This window comes from Zingiber officinale, chromosome 4B (genome assembly GCF_018446385.1).
Source record: "Zingiber officinale cultivar Zhangliang chromosome 4B, Zo_v1.1, whole genome shotgun sequence".
NCBI classification, from domain to species: Eukaryota; Viridiplantae; Streptophyta; class Magnoliopsida; order Zingiberales; family Zingiberaceae; genus Zingiber; species Zingiber officinale.
Genome location: NC_055993.1, coordinates 11,903,159 through 11,926,463, shown reverse-complemented (window position 1 = coordinate 11,926,463; position 23,305 = coordinate 11,903,159). Strand labels below are relative to the sequence as shown.

Here is a 23,305-nt window from a genome sequence, read left to right as displayed (position 1 = left end):
CTAGCATGATAGTATAGACTTGTCTTACATGTTTAGCCTTTCAGTATGTTTCTTTACTATTAGAAGAGCATGAGTTAGCTTACTGTTATTTGCTATTTATGAGCATGAGTAGCTTTACATGTTAGCATTCAGTTTTAGCATGTTTTTATTTATATACATGCACATCGAGATTTTGTGAGTTAGATAGCGCTTACTAAGCAAATTTTGCTTATAGACTACACTTCCTCTTACTGCAGATACAGGAAAGGAAAAGATATAGAAAGGAAGGCGACAAGGAGGTGTTCGAGGGATGTGTGATGCCAGGACTATGGAAGCCTTGGGACTTAGTTTAAGAATGTATTAAGAATGTATTAGATGAGTCATTTAGTCTTCCGCTGTTAGTTAACTGTATGTTTTTATTTTGTTTCCGCTATTTATTACTTGCATGCTTTGATTTCATTAAACTGCGTGGTGATGTTATTCCTTTTGGTTGTGAAAATATATGTTCCAGCCGCCTGTGGCTGAGTATAGTTTGTTTGTATTGTTGATTTGGTCACCGGTTGTCAGAATTTTTCGGTAGGGTTTCCATGTGATTTTTAATCATACCGGTTAAGTAGAGTTAGTAGTTAAGTAACGGTCATCCTTAGAGAGTAGTAGTAGTAAGAAGGGTGGTCGTTACATGGTTGACCTGACTCGAGTTGACCTGACTCAAGTTGTGTTTTGATGTTTGACGATGTTTGACGAGAAGAGAGTTATATTCTTGATGTTTGACAAGAATAGGTGTTAGGGAGATTGTAGGTGCAACCTTAGGTCAAGGTTGACCGGGTTGACCTGATTCGGGAAAAGTCCAAGCAGGTAGCTTGGCACGCGGAAAGTCCAAGTATGGAGACTTGGCACGGGGGAAGTCCTGGTGAGTGAAGCCAGGCAAGGGAAAGCCCTGGTGAGTGAAGCCAGGCAGTTTGGAAGTCCTGGTGAGTGAAGCCAGGCAGATTGGAAATCCTGGTGAGTGAAGCCAGGTGAAAATCCTAGTGAGTGAATCTAGGTGAAAGTCCTGGTGAGTTAAGCCGGGCAAGGGAAAATCCAGATGGATCAAGGGTGATCGGACATCTGGTGTTGGGAAGTCCAAGTAGATCAAGGGAGTGATCGGATACTTGGCACGAAGAGGAAAGTCCAAGTGGGTCAAAGGATTTGACCGGACACCTGGTGGGGAGTCTTAGCAGGTCAAGGGAGTGACCAGATGCTAAGCATGAGATACCAATAGGTCAAGGTTGACCGGATATTGGTTTGGAAGGCGTGGAACTTGGTTTGGGCAAAAACCAAGCTCTGACCGATCCAGTGATACGTTTGTGTATCTGATCGGTCCGGTGACCAATCGATAACAAACAAGGCGATCATGGTTACGTGGGCTTCGATCGGTGCGGGACCGATCAAGATGGAGCTGATCGGTCCCGGACCGATCGGGGCGTTACCACACGAGGTGGGATCGGTCGAGGACCGATCAGATTCCACAGAGTTGGGCAACTCTGCGAAGCCTTCGATCGGTGCGGGACCCGATCGGCCTGATCGGTCCCCACGACCGATCAGTAGCCCACCGTTGGTGAAGCTGATCGGTCGATCTAGCCGTTGTGAGTAACAACGGCTAGGTTCTGTTGCAGGTTCTTCGCAGGCACAGGTAATATAAAGAGGTCGAGGGCTACAGGGCTGAGCATCACTCTTCTTCCTCTCCTTCTTCTAGCTTGCTGCTGCTTGCGATCTGAGCTTTGTTTGAGCTCTCCCCAGTAAGCTTCGTGTGAGCTTCCAGTCGACGGTCAGCTGCTGCTGTTGTCCAAGAAGTTGTTGCTTCACAGGCAGTCGACGAGAAGGCGAGTTAGTGTTTGTACATTGTTCTTGTCTTTCTACTTGTATTTCTTGTACTCCTTCTTGTTGTTGCAAGTTATTGTGGCGAGGTTTCTCCACCCACAAGGAGTATATATTAGCCGGTTCTCCGGGGACTCATCCACCGACGGATTGATAGGCTTCGTCCATCTTACGGACACGCCGAGGAGTAGGAGTATCATCTCCGAACCTCGTTACATCGCTGCGTCTAAGGTTTGATCATCTTCGTTTCGTTTCTATTTAGTTATTTCCGCTGCGCTAACCCTAATCGTAGGAAGAAACGCGAAGATTTGGGGTCGGCTATTCACACCCCCCTCTCTAACCGTGATCATCGGTCCTAACAATAGAGACCTTAACTTTTCATTTTCCTTGGAGGCTCTAAATAGCCACCTTTGGAAAGGTTGGAAGGATGAACTCTTTTTTTTTTCTTCTCTCTTTCTTCCATCAAAAAGAATCGATAGTGCTTTCAAAATATTTTGTTGATCCAAGAGGCTAGCATCTAATAAATCGTATTAAGTTCATGATCTAGTGTGCGTGGATACCGCTAGAGAAGTCACACATGAGGCTCTTATTTGTTTGTGATATTATTCACATCTATCAAGAACTCAAAATATATGTTTATGTTATTTTGTTTAAAACTATATGTATCATGAAGAGATCCATGATTCAAGAGAATTCTGCTACGCTCTGAATCCATCACTTTTTACTCAGGTTGAACCACAAGACTAAAAAAATATTAAATTGAAGCTCGTTCAGAGATCTTTGATTTGACATATTGTAAGTTTTATAGTTAAAACTGAATCAAAAGTAATGTTCTCTCAAAATTATAAACTTTAGGAGACTTAACTTTGACTCTGATTTAACCATGAGATATACAATATATCAAATTGAAAATCTTTGAATGAGTTTTAATTTGATATATTGTGTATTTCATAGTTCAATACAAAACAAAAGTTATGGTCTCTTAATTTTTTTATCATGTTATAGCAGCTACGGAATCATAGCTATTATAACTATGTAACAGTTATGACACTGTATCTATTACACTGCATCGATTTAGATAGAAAAAATAAAATAAATATAATAATAAGAATAAATTATTATTTTATAGTAGAGGATATGTCTCCTTTTATAATAAATTAAGGAAAAATGTGCATGTGCTCCCCGATCATAATTTTAATTTTACATGCACTCTCCATATCCTAAAAACTTTATTTCCACTCCCTAGCTAAATATAATAGACACCTTATATTTTTTAGGTGCAAAAGTCCAAAAATAAATATAATTTCTCTTAAATTTAGTACATTAAAGTAGAATCAAGTATATTTTTCATCAAATTGAGTATGCCTCTTTTTCTTCCTCAATTGGATAGAAAATATGCCAGATTCTTTTTAAATTAAATGATATTCAATTGGATGGAAAATATATTAGATTATTTTTAAATGATACTGAATTTAAAAAGAATTATATTAAACGAAAAAAATAATGCTCAATTTGATAGAAAATATATTCAATTCTAGTTTAAAATATTGAATTTAAGGAAGTATACTCATTTTTAGATTTTTTTAACCTAAAAAATATATGGGATAATTTAAATATAAAATATATTCAATTCTAGTTTATGTGTTGAATTTAAAAGAAATTATATTTATATTTAAATTTTTTACTTATTTTAGATTTTATATATATAGGAATAATTTGATAATGATATTATCTAGGAAATAATTTTTTTTAATATGAAGATTGTATATAAAATTAAAATTACGAGGGGAGATTTTTTTTCATTAAAATGCGAAAAGGTCTGCACTGCCCTGATCTGACCGCTCATCAAATGCATCACGACTCCTAAAGGCAACTACGTACGCAAGCGAAAAAACTTGACATCTCACCGTGGAATCTTCACACGATCGGACCCGATTACGTGGCATTTGAAAGAACCTTAGATGGTACGCGTAATATTTCGCGTAAGAAAGATAAGTGGGCGTAGGTTTCGTAGTCTCACGGGAATCAAAGGATCAAAGATAAATTAATGAGAAATTTCTAGAAGCTGTGCGTTCCGATCCTTTATTTCTTTCCTTTTTGATCGAGTCGGAACCCTCGACTTTTTTTTTCTTATCCAATCCCTAAATCGATCCGGCTTCCTTCCGATTCATGAACGCTGACGTCGCCTCTTCCTCCGATCTCCCGCCGCAGCCTCCGCCCCCTGTCGCGCCCTGCCTCGCCCCCGGCTTCCGTTTCCACCCCACCGACGACGAGCTCGTCTCCTACTACCTCAAGCGCAAGGTCCGCGGGCTGCCGCTCCGCGTCGATGCCGTCGCGGAGGTCGACCTCTACAGGTGCGAGCCCTGGGAGCTCCCGGGGCTCTCTCGGATCCGCAGCCGCGACAAGGAGTGGTACTTCTTCAGTTCCCTTGGCCGCAAGTATTCCAACCAATCGAGGACCAACCGCGCCACCCCTCAAGGGTACTGGAAGACCACCGGGAAGGATCGACCCGTCCTCCGCGGCACTCACATGATCGGCATGAAGAAGACGCTTGTTTTCCACGCCGGCCGGGCGCCCCGAGGCACCAGGACCAACTGGGTTATGCACGAGTACCGTCTCGATGACGTGGACTTGATCAAGACTGGAATTTCTCAGGTACTTCTTGTGACCGATCGATCCTTTTTTCCCCCTTTTTTCCAAAATTGGAATCAAACTGTTTTGATCGAATCAAGTATTGAAACAAGAGTCATGGGTGGGGAAGGACGCTTATGTTATTTGCAGGATCTTTGAAAAGAGTGGCTCCGGGCCAATGAACGGGGCTCAATATGGAGCACCGTTTCTTGAAGAAGAATGGGAAGAGGAGGCCGACGGTGTCGTTTTGTTGCCAGATAGTGGGGATTATGTAGCCACAGAACAGGAATATTTTGAGCTCAGCGATTTCATGCAGGTTTGAGAACTAGTTACTTCGTTTTCATTTGGATATTTATCTTTCGTTGTATAATTATAAGTTATAGTACAGTTAATTATGCGGCCTGGAACTTGCGTATGTTGATTAATTTCATTTTGTTCGATAACATATTTTTCTACGTTTATATAAAATTTAATCGAGACAAATTCTCAATTTTTGGCCCCATCCCCTCTAACTCTCTCTCTCTTTTTTGTTTTTAGATTATTTATGTTGCTGTTATGCCTCTATAGTTTTTTTATTATTTATATAACGCATTAGTTCAACAATCATGAGTTAACTGCTTGTCCTACAGTCTATTGCTTTGTTTCATCTGTTGCAAGCTGATTCGAAACAGCATGCTGTTTTTAGTTTATGCTTGAGTTTGCATAATAACTCCCTGCTTCTAGGCCTGATTGCACAAAGATCACTGTCGACTTCAGAATCTATCTAACATCCCTTTTCAAATTGTTGATTTATATTAGTCCGTGTGATAGTTTTCTGAATTAAGATATTGGTTTCAAGTTTGGCACTTGTAGATGCTTAAGCAATTCTCTGATGTTGAACATGTACACGACAAATTGGAATCTTCAAACTTTAGGAAGAAGCCTATTTGATGTATCAGTAGTCATTGTATTTCAAATTAAGCCTCACATTCAAGTATCTGTCAAGCTTTGCACTATTATATCACAATGATAGAAGTATTAAGTTATGAGTTCATTTTTTTCTCTTGTACATTTTATAAAGTGAAAAATCTGCTAGATGTCTTGAAATGTTGATATTCTGAAACCAAACACTACTAGTGACTGTTTATGGGAAAAAACATTACTTTGACTTTCTTCCAGTATATCTGTTACAAATCCGTTGGGATTAAAAGTGTGAAGGTTTGAGAGACCAAAAAAACTTTATGTTATTTAAAGAGTTCTAAATGAGTTGGTGTCACTGCTGAAATGCCCTTAGATATATTGATAATTGGCTAGAAAAGTAATGTAACACCGGAAATAGTTAGGACTGAGTGTCTTATAGTGTGCAGATAATAACTCACTTTGTTGGATCAAGGGAGGAATTGCTTGTCTACACTTGTTGTTGCTTCAGCGTTATTCATGTGGAAGTGCCTGCATCAGCATAACATGGGGCCACTTCTTTCTAATACCATTGTAATTGGTATGAATTGATGCATGTAGTGGTTTTTTCTAATAATTTATTTGTGCATATGACTAGTTGCTGTGTTAATTGTTATCCACAAAATTATTCTGACAAAAGTTCCTTGACATAAGCTTGTCTAAAATAGTCTCAACCAGGTGTCAATCTCAATTTCAAACTTGGTTTGACAATGAATTCTTACTAAATAGTTTGCACTTTTCAATTGTTTTCAGAGTGAAGATTCAAAGAATCAACAGGAGAATGCTTCCGACTTTACAGCAGATTTAGACAGGAAGGAGTGTGGTAGCCTTGCTGAAGATGCAACCAATTTCCCAGATGAAATAATTGAAGATGATAATTTTACCAACTTGGTTGATGAGCCTAAGCAGCAGAGTGTAGCTGCTGTTGCTCATGAAATGGAGAAGCAACTTCCTGCTGATGATTGTATTCATAACCAAGACAATCCAAATATCAAGGAAGAATATGTGGAGTTGGGTGATACAATAAATGCCACAAATCTTTCCTATCAGGAATATGATAATTATCCTATGAAGACTTGCCATGCACAGGACATGCATGTGATTCATGAGAATATCAATTTACGGAAAATGCTTGAAGTTGAGGAATACTTTGACTTTATCAATGAAGATACTGAGCAACCAGAACAACAACAAATATTCCAGCCGGAGGATAATATCTATGTTCAACCAAATAATTTGAATTTTGTATATGATGGTTCCCTTTCTAGTCAAGACAAAATGGCATTATGCAATGCACCTAGTGATGATCTTTTCCTGCATGAAAATACAGAAATCAATGGACTTCTCTACTCACCCACCTTGGGACCGTCTGATTTTGAGATGGTTGACGACTTATTAGCATTCTTTGATGCAACCAACGATACTGGTTCACAGAGCATCAGTCCACCAGACACATTTGACTTTGTTGAAGAGGTAAGATCCAGTATATATCTGATATAGCTGTCATATTAAGACTCGGACCATAATTTATTCCTTTTTGCTCTACAGGTTGGTTGCTCAACTAGTAGGGCAGCAACTATGGTGCCACATACGACTATTATCGATGGAGCTTCATCCTCGGGTTCTTCTGGTGTTCATGTTGAGTCTGGGGATGCATATAAGGAAATCGTCATAAAGCCAAAACCAGGTACCATAGTGTTCTTTCTTAATGATAACACTTTTTAAACAAATATACTAACTGTACGTCTGTACCTACAAAATGTATCATCTACTTTGCCAATGGTTTGTTGGGTCAGTTAAACTATCAACCACTCTTGATACGTTAAGTGAACATTAGGTTATTTGGTGTTTGATTGTTAAACTTTTTTGATCCAGATGACCCTACCGAAGAACCTAACAACAAAACTGCAAAGAAGCATCTCATGAGCGTGCTAGGTGTAATTTCTCCACAGGCGCCATTTTCTGAGTGGGATTCTCTACCTGGAAAGCTGTCTACTGCTCATTCGGCTAGCCCGGTCCATGTCACAGCAGGCATTATCCAAATCTATGGTTCAACCATGACTGAAGATGCTGCCAACTGGTCCTTGCAGAAGGATGGGCGTGTGCATTTCATCCTTTCCTACAGAGTAGTTGATGATATGGTTTCAAAAACTGCAGGCCATGATCTTACATCAAAATACCAGATTAATCCGATTTCAATGGCACTCCGAGGTGGCCTTTACTTGACCTTCGTGTCATGGCTAATTCTGGCAATCGCCTATGGTGTGGGGATGAGATACATGGCGAAGAAGTTGGTTCTATACAACTGATTCACAGTTGACCGTAAGGGAATTGAAGAAACACAAATGCCACCGATTCTATGTTCTGCAAATGTCACGGATAAACAATTAATTGTTTCATCGCTGGAGACCACACCAATTCAAGAACTCAAGGTAGCTGACTCACTACATTTCGTTGTTGTGTCTGCTTGAGCTTTTGTTTTAGTTTATCAAACCATGATGTGTAGTTATAGCTTCAACTATCTGTGGTTTTTAAAACCCAAGTGGACCGGCAGTCCAATCGGTTGAATCCAAAAAGTTAATTGTGATGAAAACTGATATAGAAAAAGAAGAAAAAACCAGATTACTTGGCTTGTCATTTGTTGCAGTTGACGCTTTTCCTAGACTTTATTATTTTTCTAGTCGGTATTTTGCTCGGTGAATAAGTTTCTGGTTAGTTCTTTAATTTCGTTATCAAAACATTGACCATCGTAAGTGCCATGGTTGTGCCCTTCTGAGATTTGTTGGGAAGTTCTTGTGCTACTGCAGGGGAAAGAGTTTCTACTATTCCCAATATGGCTATCAATTTTCTTCTTGAAGGGCTAGTTATTCTTTTACATGAAACGGAATCATGTTAAGACATTTTGGATCAAGACTATTGCAGCACTATTAAGCTCATGAAAATTCATTGAATTATAATTTGATATTCATTCATAAATTTTTTTATGAAGTGGGCAAATCTTTTATAATTCCTGCGTTATCTACTCTGTCAAGCTGTTTTTCTTATAAAAACATTTTTATAATTTTCGAATTGGATATTTTTATTCATTTCTTTTAAAATTCTATCAGACTGCATTTGAATGTTAATAATTTATATTCAATCGTTAGGCTAATTCTCTGAAGAAAAACAATCGTGAATAGGAAAAGAGTAAATTGATGATAATAAATTAAACAAGATTTCCTTTGAAAAGAGGAAAGCTTCCATGTTTAGAACGGTTTCTGGAAATGGATTAATTTATTATACTTCAAAAAGATATTCTGCACAATCACTTTTAGACAAGTAAAAGTAGTACCAGTTACGGCAGCATCTAAAGAAACTTTTCAACGCAATTCCTTTCCATCTCGTCGACCGGATTCATTTCCAATCCACATGCCTGAAAATTGTGAAATTTAATCTAATGTATTTGACATAAAAACAAGATTCGATCTCTGATATCATGAAGCCACTAAGAAAGCGTCTCAAGTAATGACTCCAGTAGAGTCAAACCAACAACACCTGCACAACAAATTTTACAAACTTAAATCAGGAAGTCCATACGGATAAGCAAGAGCTAGTCAATCAATCCGCTTAATAATTAATATCAAGAGCAATCCAAATCTCACTGGTTCCTGGTAAAAATTGGTTGATAAAGGAAAAAAAAAAAAGAATTCCTGAAGAATGTATACCTGCCCTTAATGGAGAGACCATGGCCATAAGTCGAGTGAAATTTGATCAGGAACAGGAATCACCCGAACTAGAATTAGTCTCTCCAAAGTTAGATGGGTGAGGTTGAGACATTTGTTAATTCGACTGAATTACTTGCGGGTTCAGTGGAAGTGTTTATGTACGAGGAAGTTTGGAATGAGGTAGATAGTTGTGATGGTATTAACGAGACTATGACAGGGTGTTGTCTTAACTAAGGGCCTAGATGCTTTCTGTTAGTTTAATTAACTAACCTCTATTACTTTACTCGTATTCTCCATCTAACAATCCATTTCACTAAGTAGGTATTTAATCTACGTTAAAGGGCAAACTTTTGAACAAGAAACACGAGTAATATCAAAGCATTACACTTGTGCTTGTGTTTGAACATTCAATGTATCATTAGATCCATCAATGCATAGCAGATGCTCTTGACTTGTGTCATCCCCTTTTCTTATACTAAGACTACTCCAAATCCTAAGCTTCTATTTTCCTAGTGAGCCTTACAAACTAATTCTCCTTGCATTTTTTGCTACTTAAAAAAACAACAAAATAATTCTTGCAAAATGTGTATTACATACCGCATGCCAATCTTCCTCCAGCATTTCCAGTGGTCAGGCTAAGTTCATGACCACCTAGAAGAATCAAAAGAATGAGTGACGAAATTCAATAGAGATCATGAACGGATAAATTTGATAGCAATAGATCATTGAAAAGAAATAGCAACTATCCAGTACCTTTACCAAGATCATCCTCAAGTTCATGGACCACGAAGGCACGGCCAACTACAGAATTCGGGCCAGATAATGGTATCTACACATTCGTTGGAATGAAAAAAAAAAATGGAAAAAGATGCAAAAAAAATTTTAAAAAAAAAAGAAAGAAGAAGTCAGGAATCTAAAAGGATTTGGCAGTGTAGATAGTAAAAAAGGAAACTACAATAATGCACGGTAGTGAAACCAAATAACATTTGCATCAAGAGTAATACCTGCTTATCCACAATTGTAGCCTCAGCCACACCTGCATTACCGGAAGAACAATCATAATGCAACTCAATCAGCTCTCAATTAGTACATCAAAAATATACATGTAAAGGAAAATTATAGATGGATGTCTACCTTCAAAGTCAGCAACAATATTTCCTAGGTCACCTGCATGACGTATTTCATCTTCAGGAGCACCGTGTGTCATTTTGTTAGGGTTGAAATGAGCCCCTATTAAAGTGGATTGGTGTTCAAAAGCAAAAACGATAAATGAGAATGAGATGGTAACAAATGAGCAAAAGACACATACCCGTTAACTAAGAAACCGTAGTAAGTATATGGAAGCTAAACTATAAACCATAAGAGAATCAAAACCACAAGAACTCAGTGACCAGAGAAACGAGAAATCTATTACACAGGCAATAAGAGTCCAAGGAGTAGCTAAGCAAGACCTGTTGATATGCAACCATTAGTTGTATCACCATACTCATGCTGCAAAAGAAATACATTAGAAATTATTGTTTACATTTTGAAGTGAAGCGATGAGTATCCATGCATAGAACTCACAAGATGAAAACCATGAAGTCCAGGAGTGAGTCCAGTGACACGAACATTCACAATTGTAGGACCTAACGCAGAATTACAAGGAGTCAAATAAAAAATTAATATGCATCTTACTCAAAAGATAATAACAAATTCTGTACAAATTGCATTAATATGGTAAGAAAACTTTATATTTGAAACTCTTTCTATCATTAGAGGGCATGTCCTAATTCACAACTAAGAGATGCACAAGAAACTCAACTCTTCTCGTTTTGCCAATAACCTAAAAAAAAGGTGCCATATATAGAACAGTTTTTCCCAGCATTGAAAAAACATGTGAGCTCGGATAATTTATAAAACACTTAATTTTTGTGTCTTAAGCTAGAAAATTATGGGTACCATCTCTATCAAACAAAAATCTAAAAAATCTAATAAACAAGTATAATTCTTGCTACTACTAAACAAAAGACGGAGCATACAAAGGGTTTCAATCTATGACTTTTTCATGATCTAGAACTTTAAATTCAGCTTTGACTCGAAGCATAACTACCCTTGTTAGAGAAAATATGAAGAAATATATTTTCTGATCCGATAATCAATTGGCATACATTAAAAGTCTCCTAGAGATAGTGAGCCCTGCAGACAACAGGTATTCAATTCATTATGTTTGACCTCATTTCATTATCTAACAAATCAAAAACTTTCTGCGATAGCTAATTTCAAGCCAGTATAAATCCAAATCAGCATCCAAAAAGCAAATGCATTTCACTCAAAACGACCCAAAATCACTCTCCAGCCTTTCGCTAAGCCCCAAAACCAAACGAAACAGAAGAACAAGGAAGCGAGCTACATAATTAACTGACCATCATTTTCCTGGACGAGGGTGACGACCCCCTCTACGTTGGAGGTACCCTTGAGGACGGCGACGGCCTTCTTGACTGCAGCGACGACCACGAGGCGCCTAACAGCGGCAGCTCCGGGGGCGAGCGAGGAGGTCGAAAGGGAGAGGCCGAGCGGCCGGGCGAGGAAGGCGGCGTGTAAAGGGCGAGCACAGGAGGAAGAAGAGAGACTGAGGGTTTGGTATTGCGCTGCCATGGATGGCTGGAGCAGGTGTCCACGAGAGCAGCAGCGAACGGTCGAAAAGATAAGGAAGAAGTCTCTTCGCTTCGCCAAGAAGCGGCGTCGCTACTGCGGAAGGACCATTAGGCCCAGTCCGTGAAGCTTCATTCTGATTAATGGGCCTAGTTATTGCCCTTAAATGGTCTGCCTTACTGAATACTTAAGTTTGTTGAACTACTAAAACCCGTTTGTCTGTGAGAACAAATATTTAATTTTCGCTATAAAAAAATTGATCGAAAATTATTGAAAGAAAGAGTATTTCACACACACAAAAATGGACCTTAATATTTAATATTTTTGAAAAAAGATTATTTAATTTCAAGTTAAATAATCAAGTTTCTTCTTCACATAATTAACGTGTGACGATAACGGTCACCTTATGTATCCCTTCACAGTCCATCCTAAAATTTATAAAAGGATGGTATATTATGATATTGAACTATGGGTAAAATAGAGAAAAATCTTTAATCATAATTTGAATTTTGCATGCAATCTCACTCATAAAAAAGTTTGTTTCCACTCCCTGTATATAAAGTTTTATTTGCTTCAACTCCCTGATGCAAATATTGTGACCTAATTGTCCTCAGATTTTTTAGGTATAAAAGGTCCAAAAATGAGTATAATTCCTCTTAAATTCAGCACTTTACATTAGAATCGAGTATATTTTCTATTAAATTGAGCATATTTTGTTTCCTGTTTTAATATAATTCCTCCTAAATTCAGCACCATGTAAAAAGAAAATCTAGTATATTTTCTATCTAATTAAGTATCATTTAAAAAAAATATAGTATATTTTCTATCAATTGAGTATCATTTAAAGAAAATTTAGTATATTCGAGTATATTTTCTATTAAAATTGTCTTCATATTTTTTTAGGTATAAATAGCTTAAAAATGAGTATAATTTTTATTAAATTCAGCATTTTAAACTAGAATTGAGTATATTTTCTATTAAATTGAGTACGACTTTTTTCCTATTTAATATAATTCCTCTTAAATTCAGTACCATTTAAAAAAAATTAGTATATTTTTCATCCAATTGAGTATAATTTAAAGAAAATTTAGTATATTTTTCATTCAATTGAGTATCATTTAAAAAAAATCTAGTATATTTTCCATCCAATTGAGGTGGAAAAAAATCGTATTTAATTTGATAGAAAATATACTAGATTCTAGTTTAATGTACTAAATTTAAAATGATTTATACTCATTTTTAGACTTTTTATACTTAAAATATCAGGGGCAATTAGGTAAGTATATTAGACTAAGGAGTGTAAATAATTTTTTTTTTCAATAAAAAATGTATGTAAAATTATGTTTACCAATAGAGACGACATGTAAATTTTCCCTTGACCTATCTCATAGGTGGGGCATAAAAACCAACTCTACTCTATTTAGATGGGGGAAGAGAGAGATGATTGTTGCTGAAGGAGAAAAGGACAATGATTCATGAGTTGTTGCCTGGTCTACTGAAGTTCTAAAAGCATCAAAATTATCTTGTTCAATTATTGCAATAGAACCATGCTCATGGCATCATAAACCCTAAAAATAGGGATGGCATCACTGTAAGACAACCATGACATCATAAACGCGATCATATTTAATTTTAAATTTTCTCCCTAAATTATGTTTCAGATTAATTATATTATGAATATGATTAGTAGTAGATTTCCATGTTAGTATGAATATAAATCTTGTGTGAGAAATTCTTTGTAATTATTTTATTTATTTATTTGTCCTGAATTTTACATCTTCAAAAAGTAATTTGACAATATACTAAATCTCAAAAAAAAACAGCAGTAAAAATAATTAAGGCTAATTTTGTTTTTATGAAGAGATAGAGACAAAACTTTTAAAAATAACCAAACATGACAGAGCAATCGCTTTCCTGATTCATATTGATTGTCTGCTTCTTTCTTTCTTCATCTAATTTTTAATTTAAAAGTTTAATTAGCCCCACAAATCCAATCTTATTGATTGCCTAATTTTTAATTCGTTCGAGGCAAACAAACAAAAAAACAGATATTTTAATTTTTAAAATTAGATTTATAATTCATAAAAAAACTAAATATAATATAAGTAAATTGCATGTCTATAAATGAAGAATTACATCGTTCCCTCCCCTCCCATAATAATAAATCACATTTCATCTCGCTCTTCCCTCGTCGTGTTAGAAGGAGGCGACAGCGAGCTGCTGCCCACCACCAGCAGTCCACTACCTCCTCATCCTCCTCCGCCACTCCTCCGTCTCACCTCCACTATTTTATACTTCCTCTCCTCTTTCTGCTTCCTCCTCCTCCCTGATTCCTCTTAATTCGCAGCCATTGTCGATTTCTCCGTCCAATTCCACCAATGGCCAGCTCCTGAAGCATGGCGTGAGGGAAAGGACGGGAAAGGGGTTTGAAGCGAGGAGAGTGTCAATGGACGCCAGGATGAGGAGGTACGCGCCGCAGGTCAGCCCGGACCGGACCAGAGTGTGGGCGGAGCCGCCGCCGAAGCACCACTTCCAAGCGCAGGAGCGCCAGCAAAGGGGGAAGATTCCGGTTGTCTATTACCTCTGCCGTAATCGACACCTCGAGCACCCTCACTTCATTGAAGTCCCCCTTTGCTCCCCCGAGGGACTCTACCTAAAAGGTAAAAATTGGAACTTTCTTTTCTGTTGAGCGGATGAGGAAGGGGTTTGCTCCTTTCTTTTTCTTTAAAAAAAAAAGGCGTTTTTCATTCTGTTTCGTGTTTGATTTTGCAGATGTGATCGAGAGGCTTAATGTGCTGAGGGGGAAAGGGATGGCCGCCATGTATTCGTGGTCTTGCAAGAGGTAAGCTATCGAAATTTGAGATTGTGAGAACCCTAGTTTGCTCGAGTTTGGTTGGATGATTGGGTTTTGGTGCAGGGGCTACAAGAATGGCTTCGTGTGGCATGATCTCTCCGAGGACGATCTGATTCTGCCGGCACAGGGAAATGAGTATGTGCTCAAGGGTTCCGAGCTGATGGATCAAACCCCTCCAGGTACATTGCAGACTTGTATCCCTCTCTAAATTTTACAGTTCTAAGGTCGGGTATAATAATGCGTTTGTTCGATTCAGAACGGAACAATCATGGAATGGGCAATGCTAAAATTCAGAATCTGAAGCAACCCCCTCAGGATCCATCACCAAGCAGTTATAAGGTCCAAGAAGCTTCTTGTTCTCCATCTTCAGTCGGGTTGGTAACTAAGGACACAAAGTTTCCCCCACCATCACCTAAATATTCATCACCTCCTCCTGCTATGCAAGATGCTGAACTATTCCCTTCAACCCATCGATTGACTTCCTCGGGGAACTTTTCGCCAGAGCCTGGTGGTCAAAGTGCCCCACGTTCAGCTGTGGGCTCTCCGAACCCGGACGAGTACAAAATCTGCAATGCTGTGGTTGGATCTCAGGATGCTTCAACCCAAACTGAGGGTGGAGATGTACAAAGAACCAAAAATAAACTGCAAAATGTTAGTGTCTCTTTCAGTGATGGTTCTCCACATAATGGCTACAATGAGAGCCAAAATGAGCAGACTCTACGTTTTAAGTTGGAACCTGAGATTGCTATAGTTGGGAGATCACCAGCAACAACAATTTCAAGTGATATTTCTTCTGGGAGGATGAATACGTTAGAATCCTTGATACGAGATGAAGTGAACAGGAGGAATAATCTTAGTGTTCTGGAAGGCGAGGAAGATTTCCACCTGAATGGACCGAAATTTAAAACCACAAGTATGCTTATGCACCTAATCACTTGTGGGTCAACCACTGTTAAAAACCACTATGGCTTTGGATTTGTGCCAACTTATAGACCAAGGATCACCAATATGAACTTCACCTCGCCATTGTCTACCAATTCACTTGTTATGGGTGAGATAAACTGCCTTGCAGAGAGCCAAAGAGAAATAGGGAAGGGGCTAAAGCTGAACGAAAGTTTTGGAAGGAGCATGATTGAAACAAAGTACAATGAAGAAATTGGCGGACTTCCTCGTATAAAACAATCTTCATCTATCGATGAGGACAGGTAGTGCAGAATTGAACTCAAGATTTTAATTTATTTTATTTTATTTTTTGAGTGAGATATTTCTAGTGTTGATTTTTCATTTTGTATAAAAAAACCACTAAATTTGTTTACTTTGGAGTTTACTTGAGTTTGAAGCTCACATGCAAATGTTGTTGCCAATTAGCTTGTTCCTTTTTGCTTAAGCTATGATTATTTACTTGTTGCAAAGCAATCCCTTAACAGCTTAGGAGCTCAATAGGTTGCCAACTATCCCATACAGTCATTTGTAGCTGAGAAGATGCTAATTGAAATTTTTTCTTCTTTCTTGGTATACCAGGAAGAGCAACATCGCCTGATTTTTTAGAACAAGACTAGGACTCTTTTCAAATTGTAGTTCTTATCTCCTATCCATTGATCCCTTTGTCATTGTAGCAATTGGGAACCCGAAATTCTGATTTGTCTGCACAATCATCTGTTACCCAACTATGTAGATTTAGTACATTTAGAGATCCTGATTTTTGTTAAATTTTGTGTTACATTCATCTCTTTTCTCTTTTAGCATCTACATTGTCAAAGCTAATTGTGTCTGACAAATTCACAGAATCAAAATCTCATATGCATCATTCTATGCATTAGCAAGAAATGGTGGCACAAAGGCTCGACATTTAATACCAATCCCTTTTTTTTTCTAATTTTAATGTCGTCTTTGTACCATCCTACATTAATGATGTATAACACCCTTGTTATCTAATTTGAGATCCATATAAAAGAAGTAAACACAAACTTCCAATGCAGAATTCTTGACGTGCCTTATAATTCCAGAAGAGATGGCAAAAAGGCTGTCGATTTATCTGAGTCTAAGTTTCTCCTTAGGACCATCAAACTTGCAACCTCCAAGCATTCAAGGAACGATCAGAATGAATCAGCGGTGAGCCCAGTTTTAGATACAAGGATGTCTCCTGCCATGCCAGCTATTTGCAAATCCTCACCACTCAATTCATCAAACGGGGGAAGCAAACGAATTATAGAGAGTTCCTCAATAAATGGAACATCTGCTAGGTTAGAGTCTTTTAGAAACAGGACTCCTTGTCAAGAAACAGTGATTCAAATTGAAGAAAGGTTGAATTATATTGCCCTCATTCCCTGCCACTTGACATTTATGATTCTCATGTCCTCATTCTTCTTGTTTTATTCCTTCAGGCTTACTTCAGGAGCTCGAGTTATCATCCAATCTGGATCTCGGAGTGACAATAGTGAAGGTAGTTCTGATTGACAACAGGATCTACTAATGTCTCTCTCATTTTGCAACCGGTTGTTTTCTTACCAGCTGTAGTTGGAGGGAAGACAGTCTGTGGCATTTATTAAAGTTAAATCCTTTCTCCATTTAATTCTAGTTGTTTTGAGTTGCCTTCACTTCAACAACACTTGTAAGGAACTTTATAGTTCCCGACCTGAAAAGGAACCTCCTTTTTTCCATAAATGCCTTCTGAACTTCTAAGCCATCTTGAAACGATTGCGCGGGAAGGATACTGCTTTCATTGTACATCAGCAAACTGAGTTTCCACTCAGTTATTTCCGGAATGAAGAACAAGCGGCACAAGCTACAAGACTGTCTTGAGATTTTGTACAGATGTAAAACACTACAAAGATTGTTGCAATCTTTGAGAATTTGTATCCAAGAGTAATTCTAGAGCCTATTGTGATAGTTTGTAGTTTCTATAGGATGTATGACATCTATGAAGCAATTCTTTCAGTAAATGATCTAGAAGACTGTATTACTATCGCTTTATGAGTCAAGTGCAATCCTCTTCTGCAGGTTGTTCACCTGAAACAAGCTGCGAATTTAACTGATACTTCAGAAAAAGGTTAGAAATTATCATATTTAATATGAGCAAGTCCAAAGCATGTCCCTGGGCCCTGGCCATGTAGATAGTTGCCAAAATAGACAATGTTACAGCATCATTAACATCTATTTTATATTTTTAGAGACCTCAAAAGACATCAACCAACTAAACTGTCCTCATTTTGGCTATATTCTCATTTTTTAATGAGTCTAATCAATAGATTACATCTAACAATTTAGTGTGATTTTTTTATTTATTGCATGCTATCTTCTTTTTTTTTCTGTACTTGCATTTTGAATTCATGATATGTCCCTGTATTGGTGTCTGGTGAGGCCACCAGCAACAAACAGTTCGAACTTAAAAGGACATTTGTTATTGTGGAGAACATAGAAAGACGATATGGATAATTAATCTTAATTTACCTTAAAGACTTTGGGCATTAATTAAACCTGTCGTTTTCTGCTGTATAACTACTATTTGTCTTTTTGATTTGCTGGCGCAGGGAAAAGACAATGATCATGTGACGAAGCACATCAATCTTCTTCCAAATTATATTTAATAAATGCCCTCTTTTGCATAATTTCTTAATTTCTCTTGTTTAGGGGCATATAAATTCCTTATCTGCTCGAATCAAGCTGGTGGTCCTGCTAAACAAAGATTTTCGAGTTTAGATTTTCCTTTCTAAAATGTTCAATTCAGATTCTATCTTATCGATAAGACCAATTTTTTTTGTCATCAAAATGGTCCTCACCAAACAGTGTGATAGACAAAAGACAATTAATGGGGGAAAAAAACAAAGTTGGTATTTAAAAATTATAGATCCATTTTTCTCTTAGTTCATTTTGTAACTTAGATTATGAAAAATTATTAATTTATTTGTGTTTTTTTGTAGTTTATGCCAAATAATCAAAACCAAACCAAACTCTCTAGCTACAAAATTAAGTAAACTTTTTAAAGAACGTAAAAGTAATACATAAAAAATAGAAAGTGAAATCTCCTTTTTCACACCAAAGCAATGTTTTTTTTTAGTTAGCATCAATTATCAAATTTACATATATTAATTCTAAGATGATCATCTAGCCCTATAAAAATTTTTCATCGCCCACTAAAGTAAATCAAAAAAATATTCGCAAAAATTGTCTCATCAATTTAGCATTCTTAAGTCATCTACAGTAAATATGATCGTCAAAGAAATATTATATCGTGTGAAAAATTATGAGCTGGTTTAGTCAATTAATGTCTTTCCTATACATGTAGGGCCTTGTGACCTTATGTTAGAGTAGTGGATCTTATACTAGAGTAGTTGGTAGGGCATTCAATTAATTATATCATGTTAAGTCATTGCAAGTATATATAATTTATGAATTTACATAGTTTTTCTAATAATAATTGCATAAAATATAAGATTCATAATTTAAAATAGGAACAATAAATAAAATCCACTACCCACCAATTGGCATACAAAAAGGAACAATAAAACTATGAAACAATAAAGCACATTGAAATTGTCTAACACTCCATTATTTTCACCTTCTCCCATCCTTGCACAAGCAAATCTTATTAGCATACCTTTTTTTTTTTAGTATAGCAATGAGTGGCTTGAAACATATTTAACGTTATACTATTTGGAAATCAAAACCAATATATATATATATATAAGTTCCATGAGCAAATTTTGTACAAGAAAATGATCATTAAAACAGAATCTTAGAATCCAAATAGATTAAAATAATTACATAAAATCTTCAAATATATCAAGGCAAATTTGGTTGTTATGTGAGATAATCTTCCTTGCTTCTGAAGATATTAAATCATCAGCTAGTCATAGAGACCTTCATCATGCCAAATGTCAACTAAAAAATCAACCATTTCCTGCAAAATAAAGTAGGATGTTCAAGTATGTAGCAAGATATAAGACAATGCATGGAGTGAGTTAAAAAGAATTTGACTCACAGATAATGGAATTGCCTGTGGGAAGGGTCGACTAGTGGATAGCAAGTCATCGTATGTTGAGAACCAGCTGAAAAGAAAAGACGAGAAGGTTAACAAGACGAGGAAGAAAATTTTAGCGAAAAACATTAACACATCGTTGCAAGATTTTACATATTGCATGGGTCAAAATGTAGCACACTTAAAAAATAACATAAAAATTACTGTAATAGAATGAATTCTAAGATGGAGAAACAATGTAATTAGAAGTGATTTAAGAAATATGAATTACTAGTGATTTAGTCTTTATCCGTAGTTGATCCTAAATGGTTGCAACAATTATGACTTCACAACATTTATCAAATTATAAAGATTCTGAAAGACGAATTCATTTGTATTGTGTCCTACGCATCAAATTTCTCTAGTTACTCCAGCATGGATTTAATTCCAAGTCAAACTTTCTTTGGTTCTAAGATAACCATAGCTGAGGTAACTATTTAAGAATAAGTAATGTCTAGATTATTCTAACAACCATAATAAAGTAAGAATACTATAAATATGAAAATGCCTTTAAAACTATTGGAAAGCTAAAATGGAAATTACATTATTACAAATAGAAAATGGCCAAATATCAATGAATGCAAATGGTTCTATACAATACACAAAAATGCTAAAAGTGACTCTTACAGCTAGAATAACATATATGTCTTACGTTATTGATGGTTCACTTGGTATTTTGCGGCATTTGTTTGAATTGTCTCCTAACCATTCTCGTCTCATCTCATTCCAAGCTATAGTGCCTAAAAGAGATGACACACATTTTTGCATAAAGACAGGTTTATTGCAAATTTTTTACATAAAATTAAAAGTAAACCATGGAACAAGAAAGGATGTCAAACAACAGAATTTTATTGAAAATTTTGGTGTATAGATACTATCACTAAGGCCATATACCGAAATGATAATAAATCACTGAATCACCGAATAAGAAAGTTATCATAAGATGTAAAAAGAGGTCTTTTCAATTGATTAAATAGTCATCTCTGTTGATCACATTCTTTTCTTTGCAAAATGTTAATGAACATCAAATTTCTAGGTGAGTTGGTTATGAGAACTAATTGTTGGTTATGAGAACAAAGGTAACATATGTAGGAACAAAGTAGACAGATAAAGACCACGAGCATAACCAAAAGCTAATAATAATATAGTAGATAATCTGCAATCTGTTAGCTGGGCAAAGATGAATTTTGTCCTAACTTTTGCTAAGATTTTGAACAGATATGGATATTCCATTCAACTATTTGAGACGAACCTTGGTTAACAAAGGAGTCATTTTTTGTATTCTCAACTGCAACTTTTGTGTCCTCACAAACAGATATGGGACTTGAAGGTAGGTGTGTATCAAGCAAGCTAAGGCTGTTGACATTATTCTCCATATCTATAGGGTTTGATGAGCATTGCCCTCTCCAACCTCTTGAAGGCTGATCCCTTTTGAAGGGTGACTTCAGTGTCCTTTCTAAACTTGATCCGACATCACCTAGGAGTCCCAAACAACAGCTGCTCTGCACAAACTTGAAAGAAAGTAACTTGTGTCCATGCTATGCTTTTATGACTAGGAAATACAAATTACACTTGAAGATAATTACAAGATTGCAATTTTAATATTATCCAAAATAGACAAATCCAAACTTAACAGAATTAGAAAGAATAGTCCTTATTTTGAGAAACAGAAACGCTTACCCCATGAAAGCTAAAAGCAGGTGTCTTTTGAAGCAGCATCCATCCATCAAAATCATGCCTAAATGACAACTCAACTAGTGATGCAGAACATAGCTTCCAAATTTCCTATTCAGTGAAAAGTAAAAAAATGGATAAGTTTCAAATAGGAAGTAGCTGATGAAGCATTTTATTAGGGTAATTAAGCCCATACATAACAAGTTGTGATTTTAATGCTGAATTAGCACAATCTAGTCAATTGAGCACAAATCACGATTCAGTGGTAGACAATGTATCAGTCACTTATGGATACTAATAGATGAAGAGAATAAATCTTACTTAGATTTAATATGCTTCCATAATAATAAAAATAAAATCCAATCCTATAACTCAACGTGATTGTTGGATCATCAGAATAGTAGATTGGGGAAAAAGGTAAAGAAGATGGGAAATAGCTCTACTAGAAAATGGTTAGCCAACCACTTATTGGAATATTTCAATCTACTAATATGCATGCCATCATATCCTGCAGTGTTGGACTAAAGAAACCAATCGACCCAACCAAACTAGCTAATCATCTTTGCATTGTTCGACTGATGGTATCCAACGATGATATTTGACAAGGATCCTGGTGATCGTATGTTATCCTGCTGGTAATCCTGGTTAGCTAGGCATGTGAATACACTACGTATAGGCAACTACCCGCATCATTTTGCTCTAATTCAAACCAAAATTCAATCTCGAGCTGGGCTTAGTCTAAGGTCCTAAGTCCAAGCATGACCAACGGAAAAAGGGCTCATAGTCATCGCCCAATGCTTCATTAACCATCAAACAAATGTAGATTGGACAGAACCCTAATCCAAAATTATGAGCCAAACACTTAGAGAGATCTTTCGACCTATTCATATGCATATCACCAGATCTTGCATTTGGCAAGAGTTAAATAGCCGTAAAACCAAACTAACCAACTTCATCCCCTCTGCCCCGTTCATCAAATCTAAAAGTGCCCAATTTGATGTCTGCCATGGACCAGAAGGATGCTTCGTTTTTAGAGAGAAAAACAAAGAATAAAAAAAAACACATCGTAACAAAGATAAGCCTACTGAGCAATCCAAAGGAACATTTTGATAAGACGAGCAGACAAGCCTCGAACCGAATCGAGATTTCAGGGAGAAAACCAACACATTTCATCATCAATTCCCGAATTCCAATACAACGCACGGGAAGAAGGGCGGCGAGTCAAGGAGCAGAATTGCATACCTTCGGCGAGATCGGTGGAATTCGGATCGGATGGGGTTGAACGCAAGGATTGGATTTGCTACTTGCCTGGATTCCGCTCGCTCGCCCGCCCGCTCTTCTTAAAGGCCGCGGTATTGCGGCATATCGAGGTGCGCGACGCTGTTTCTTTGCTGCTCGATTGTCCAAACGCATCTGAACCTTCCCATATCGAACCCCCTGTTTGTCGGTTTCCTAGAGAGAAATCTGAGCCGTTCATTGTGCTTGAAAACTACACACGTAATCTGAGCCTTTGATAGTTTTGTGGTAATTTTTTTTTTCCTAACAAGGATTTACATAATAATATAAAAATCATGAATCTTCCATTAAAGAATCGACGTGAATAATGCAATACCGAGTAGTAAAATATTATTTAAATTTTATAAACTTTCTATTTAATTAAAATTAACTAATGCATATATTAAACTAATTGTTATAATAATAAAAATTATTAATGAAAAAAATGAAAAATCAAATAAAATGGGCGATTTGGTGGATGAAGCAAATTAAATATAGAGAACTCAGAATATTAACATTTAATCATTTCTCCTATCTAATATGATTGAGAAATTAAAAAGATACACGCTGTCTATGGAAAAATCCAAAAGGTTTTCTTTACTCTTTGCTTGTACTCACTACTAGAAATATAATATATTATGACATTTTCTTCGTGACATTTAATTTTAAATGTCACTATAAATATTTTTTAATGACATTTATCAAAAAAAAATATTTTAAATATAAAAATATCAATTTAAAATA

At 36.5% G+C, this 23,305-nt stretch overlaps 4 protein-coding genes across 8 annotated transcripts; 2 read left to right on the top strand and 2 right to left on the bottom strand.

Annotated features, from left to right (window-relative positions):
* Positions 1–3,907: 3,907 nt before the first annotated feature.
* LOC121974723 (NAC domain-containing protein 53-like) lies at positions 3,908–8,040 on the top strand. Its single transcript, XM_042525906.1, has 5 exons — positions 3,908–4,491; positions 4,598–4,783; positions 6,157–6,876; positions 6,952–7,090; positions 7,279–8,040. Exons 1-5 carry the CDS (start codon positions 4,006–4,008, stop codon positions 7,710–7,712), a joined length of 1,965 nt encoding a protein of 654 aa, XP_042381840.1. The 5' UTR covers positions 3,908–4,005; the 3' UTR covers positions 7,713–8,040.
* A 617-nt stretch (positions 8,041–8,657) lies between these two features.
* Positions 8,658–11,814, bottom strand: LOC121974722 (superoxide dismutase [Cu-Zn], chloroplastic-like). 4 transcript variants are annotated; one of them, XM_042525905.1, is made up of 8 exons: positions 11,513–11,814; positions 10,674–10,735; positions 10,559–10,598; positions 10,242–10,337; positions 10,112–10,143; positions 9,861–9,908; positions 9,705–9,758; positions 8,658–8,815 (listed from the first exon to the last, which is right to left on the bottom strand). In XM_042525905.1, the coding sequence occupies exons 1-7, from the start codon at positions 11,742–11,744 to the stop codon at positions 9,738–9,740; spliced, it is 531 nt and encodes a 176-aa protein (XP_042381839.1). In that variant the 5' UTR covers positions 11,745–11,814; the 3' UTR covers positions 8,658–8,815; positions 9,705–9,737. The 4 variants fall into 4 exon arrangements, with proteins under 4 accessions (XP_042381839.1, XP_042381838.1, XP_042381836.1 ...); XM_042525904.1 differs by having other exon boundaries at positions 8,658–8,937; positions 11,513–11,813; XM_042525902.1 differs by having other exon boundaries at positions 9,861–9,936; positions 11,513–11,810.
* Positions 11,815–13,901: 2,087 nt separating this feature from the next.
* LOC121974721 (protein SOSEKI 3-like) lies at positions 13,902–17,535 on the top strand. 2 transcript variants are annotated; one of them, XM_042525900.1, is made up of 7 exons: positions 13,902–14,013; positions 14,089–14,401; positions 14,514–14,583; positions 14,659–14,774; positions 14,852–15,800; positions 16,575–16,898; positions 16,980–17,535. In XM_042525900.1, exons 2-7 carry the CDS (start codon positions 14,188–14,190, stop codon positions 17,050–17,052), a joined length of 1,746 nt encoding a protein of 581 aa, XP_042381834.1. In that variant the 5' UTR covers positions 13,902–14,013; positions 14,089–14,187; the 3' UTR covers positions 17,053–17,535. The 2 variants fall into 2 exon arrangements, with proteins under 2 accessions (XP_042381834.1, XP_042381835.1); XM_042525901.1 differs by lacking the exon at positions 16,575–16,898 and having other exon boundaries at positions 13,902–14,401.
* A 1,753-nt stretch (positions 17,536–19,288) lies between these two features.
* On the bottom strand, positions 19,289–22,699 carry LOC121978111. The gene is made up of 6 exons (XM_042530491.1): positions 22,529–22,699; positions 21,293–21,397; positions 20,865–21,114; positions 20,265–20,352; positions 19,577–19,643; positions 19,289–19,495 (listed from the first exon to the last, which is right to left on the bottom strand). The coding sequence occupies exons 1-6, from the start codon at positions 22,697–22,699 to the stop codon at positions 19,442–19,444; spliced, it is 735 nt and encodes a 244-aa protein (XP_042386425.1). The 3' UTR covers positions 19,289–19,441.
* Positions 22,700–23,305: the final 606 nt, after the last annotated feature.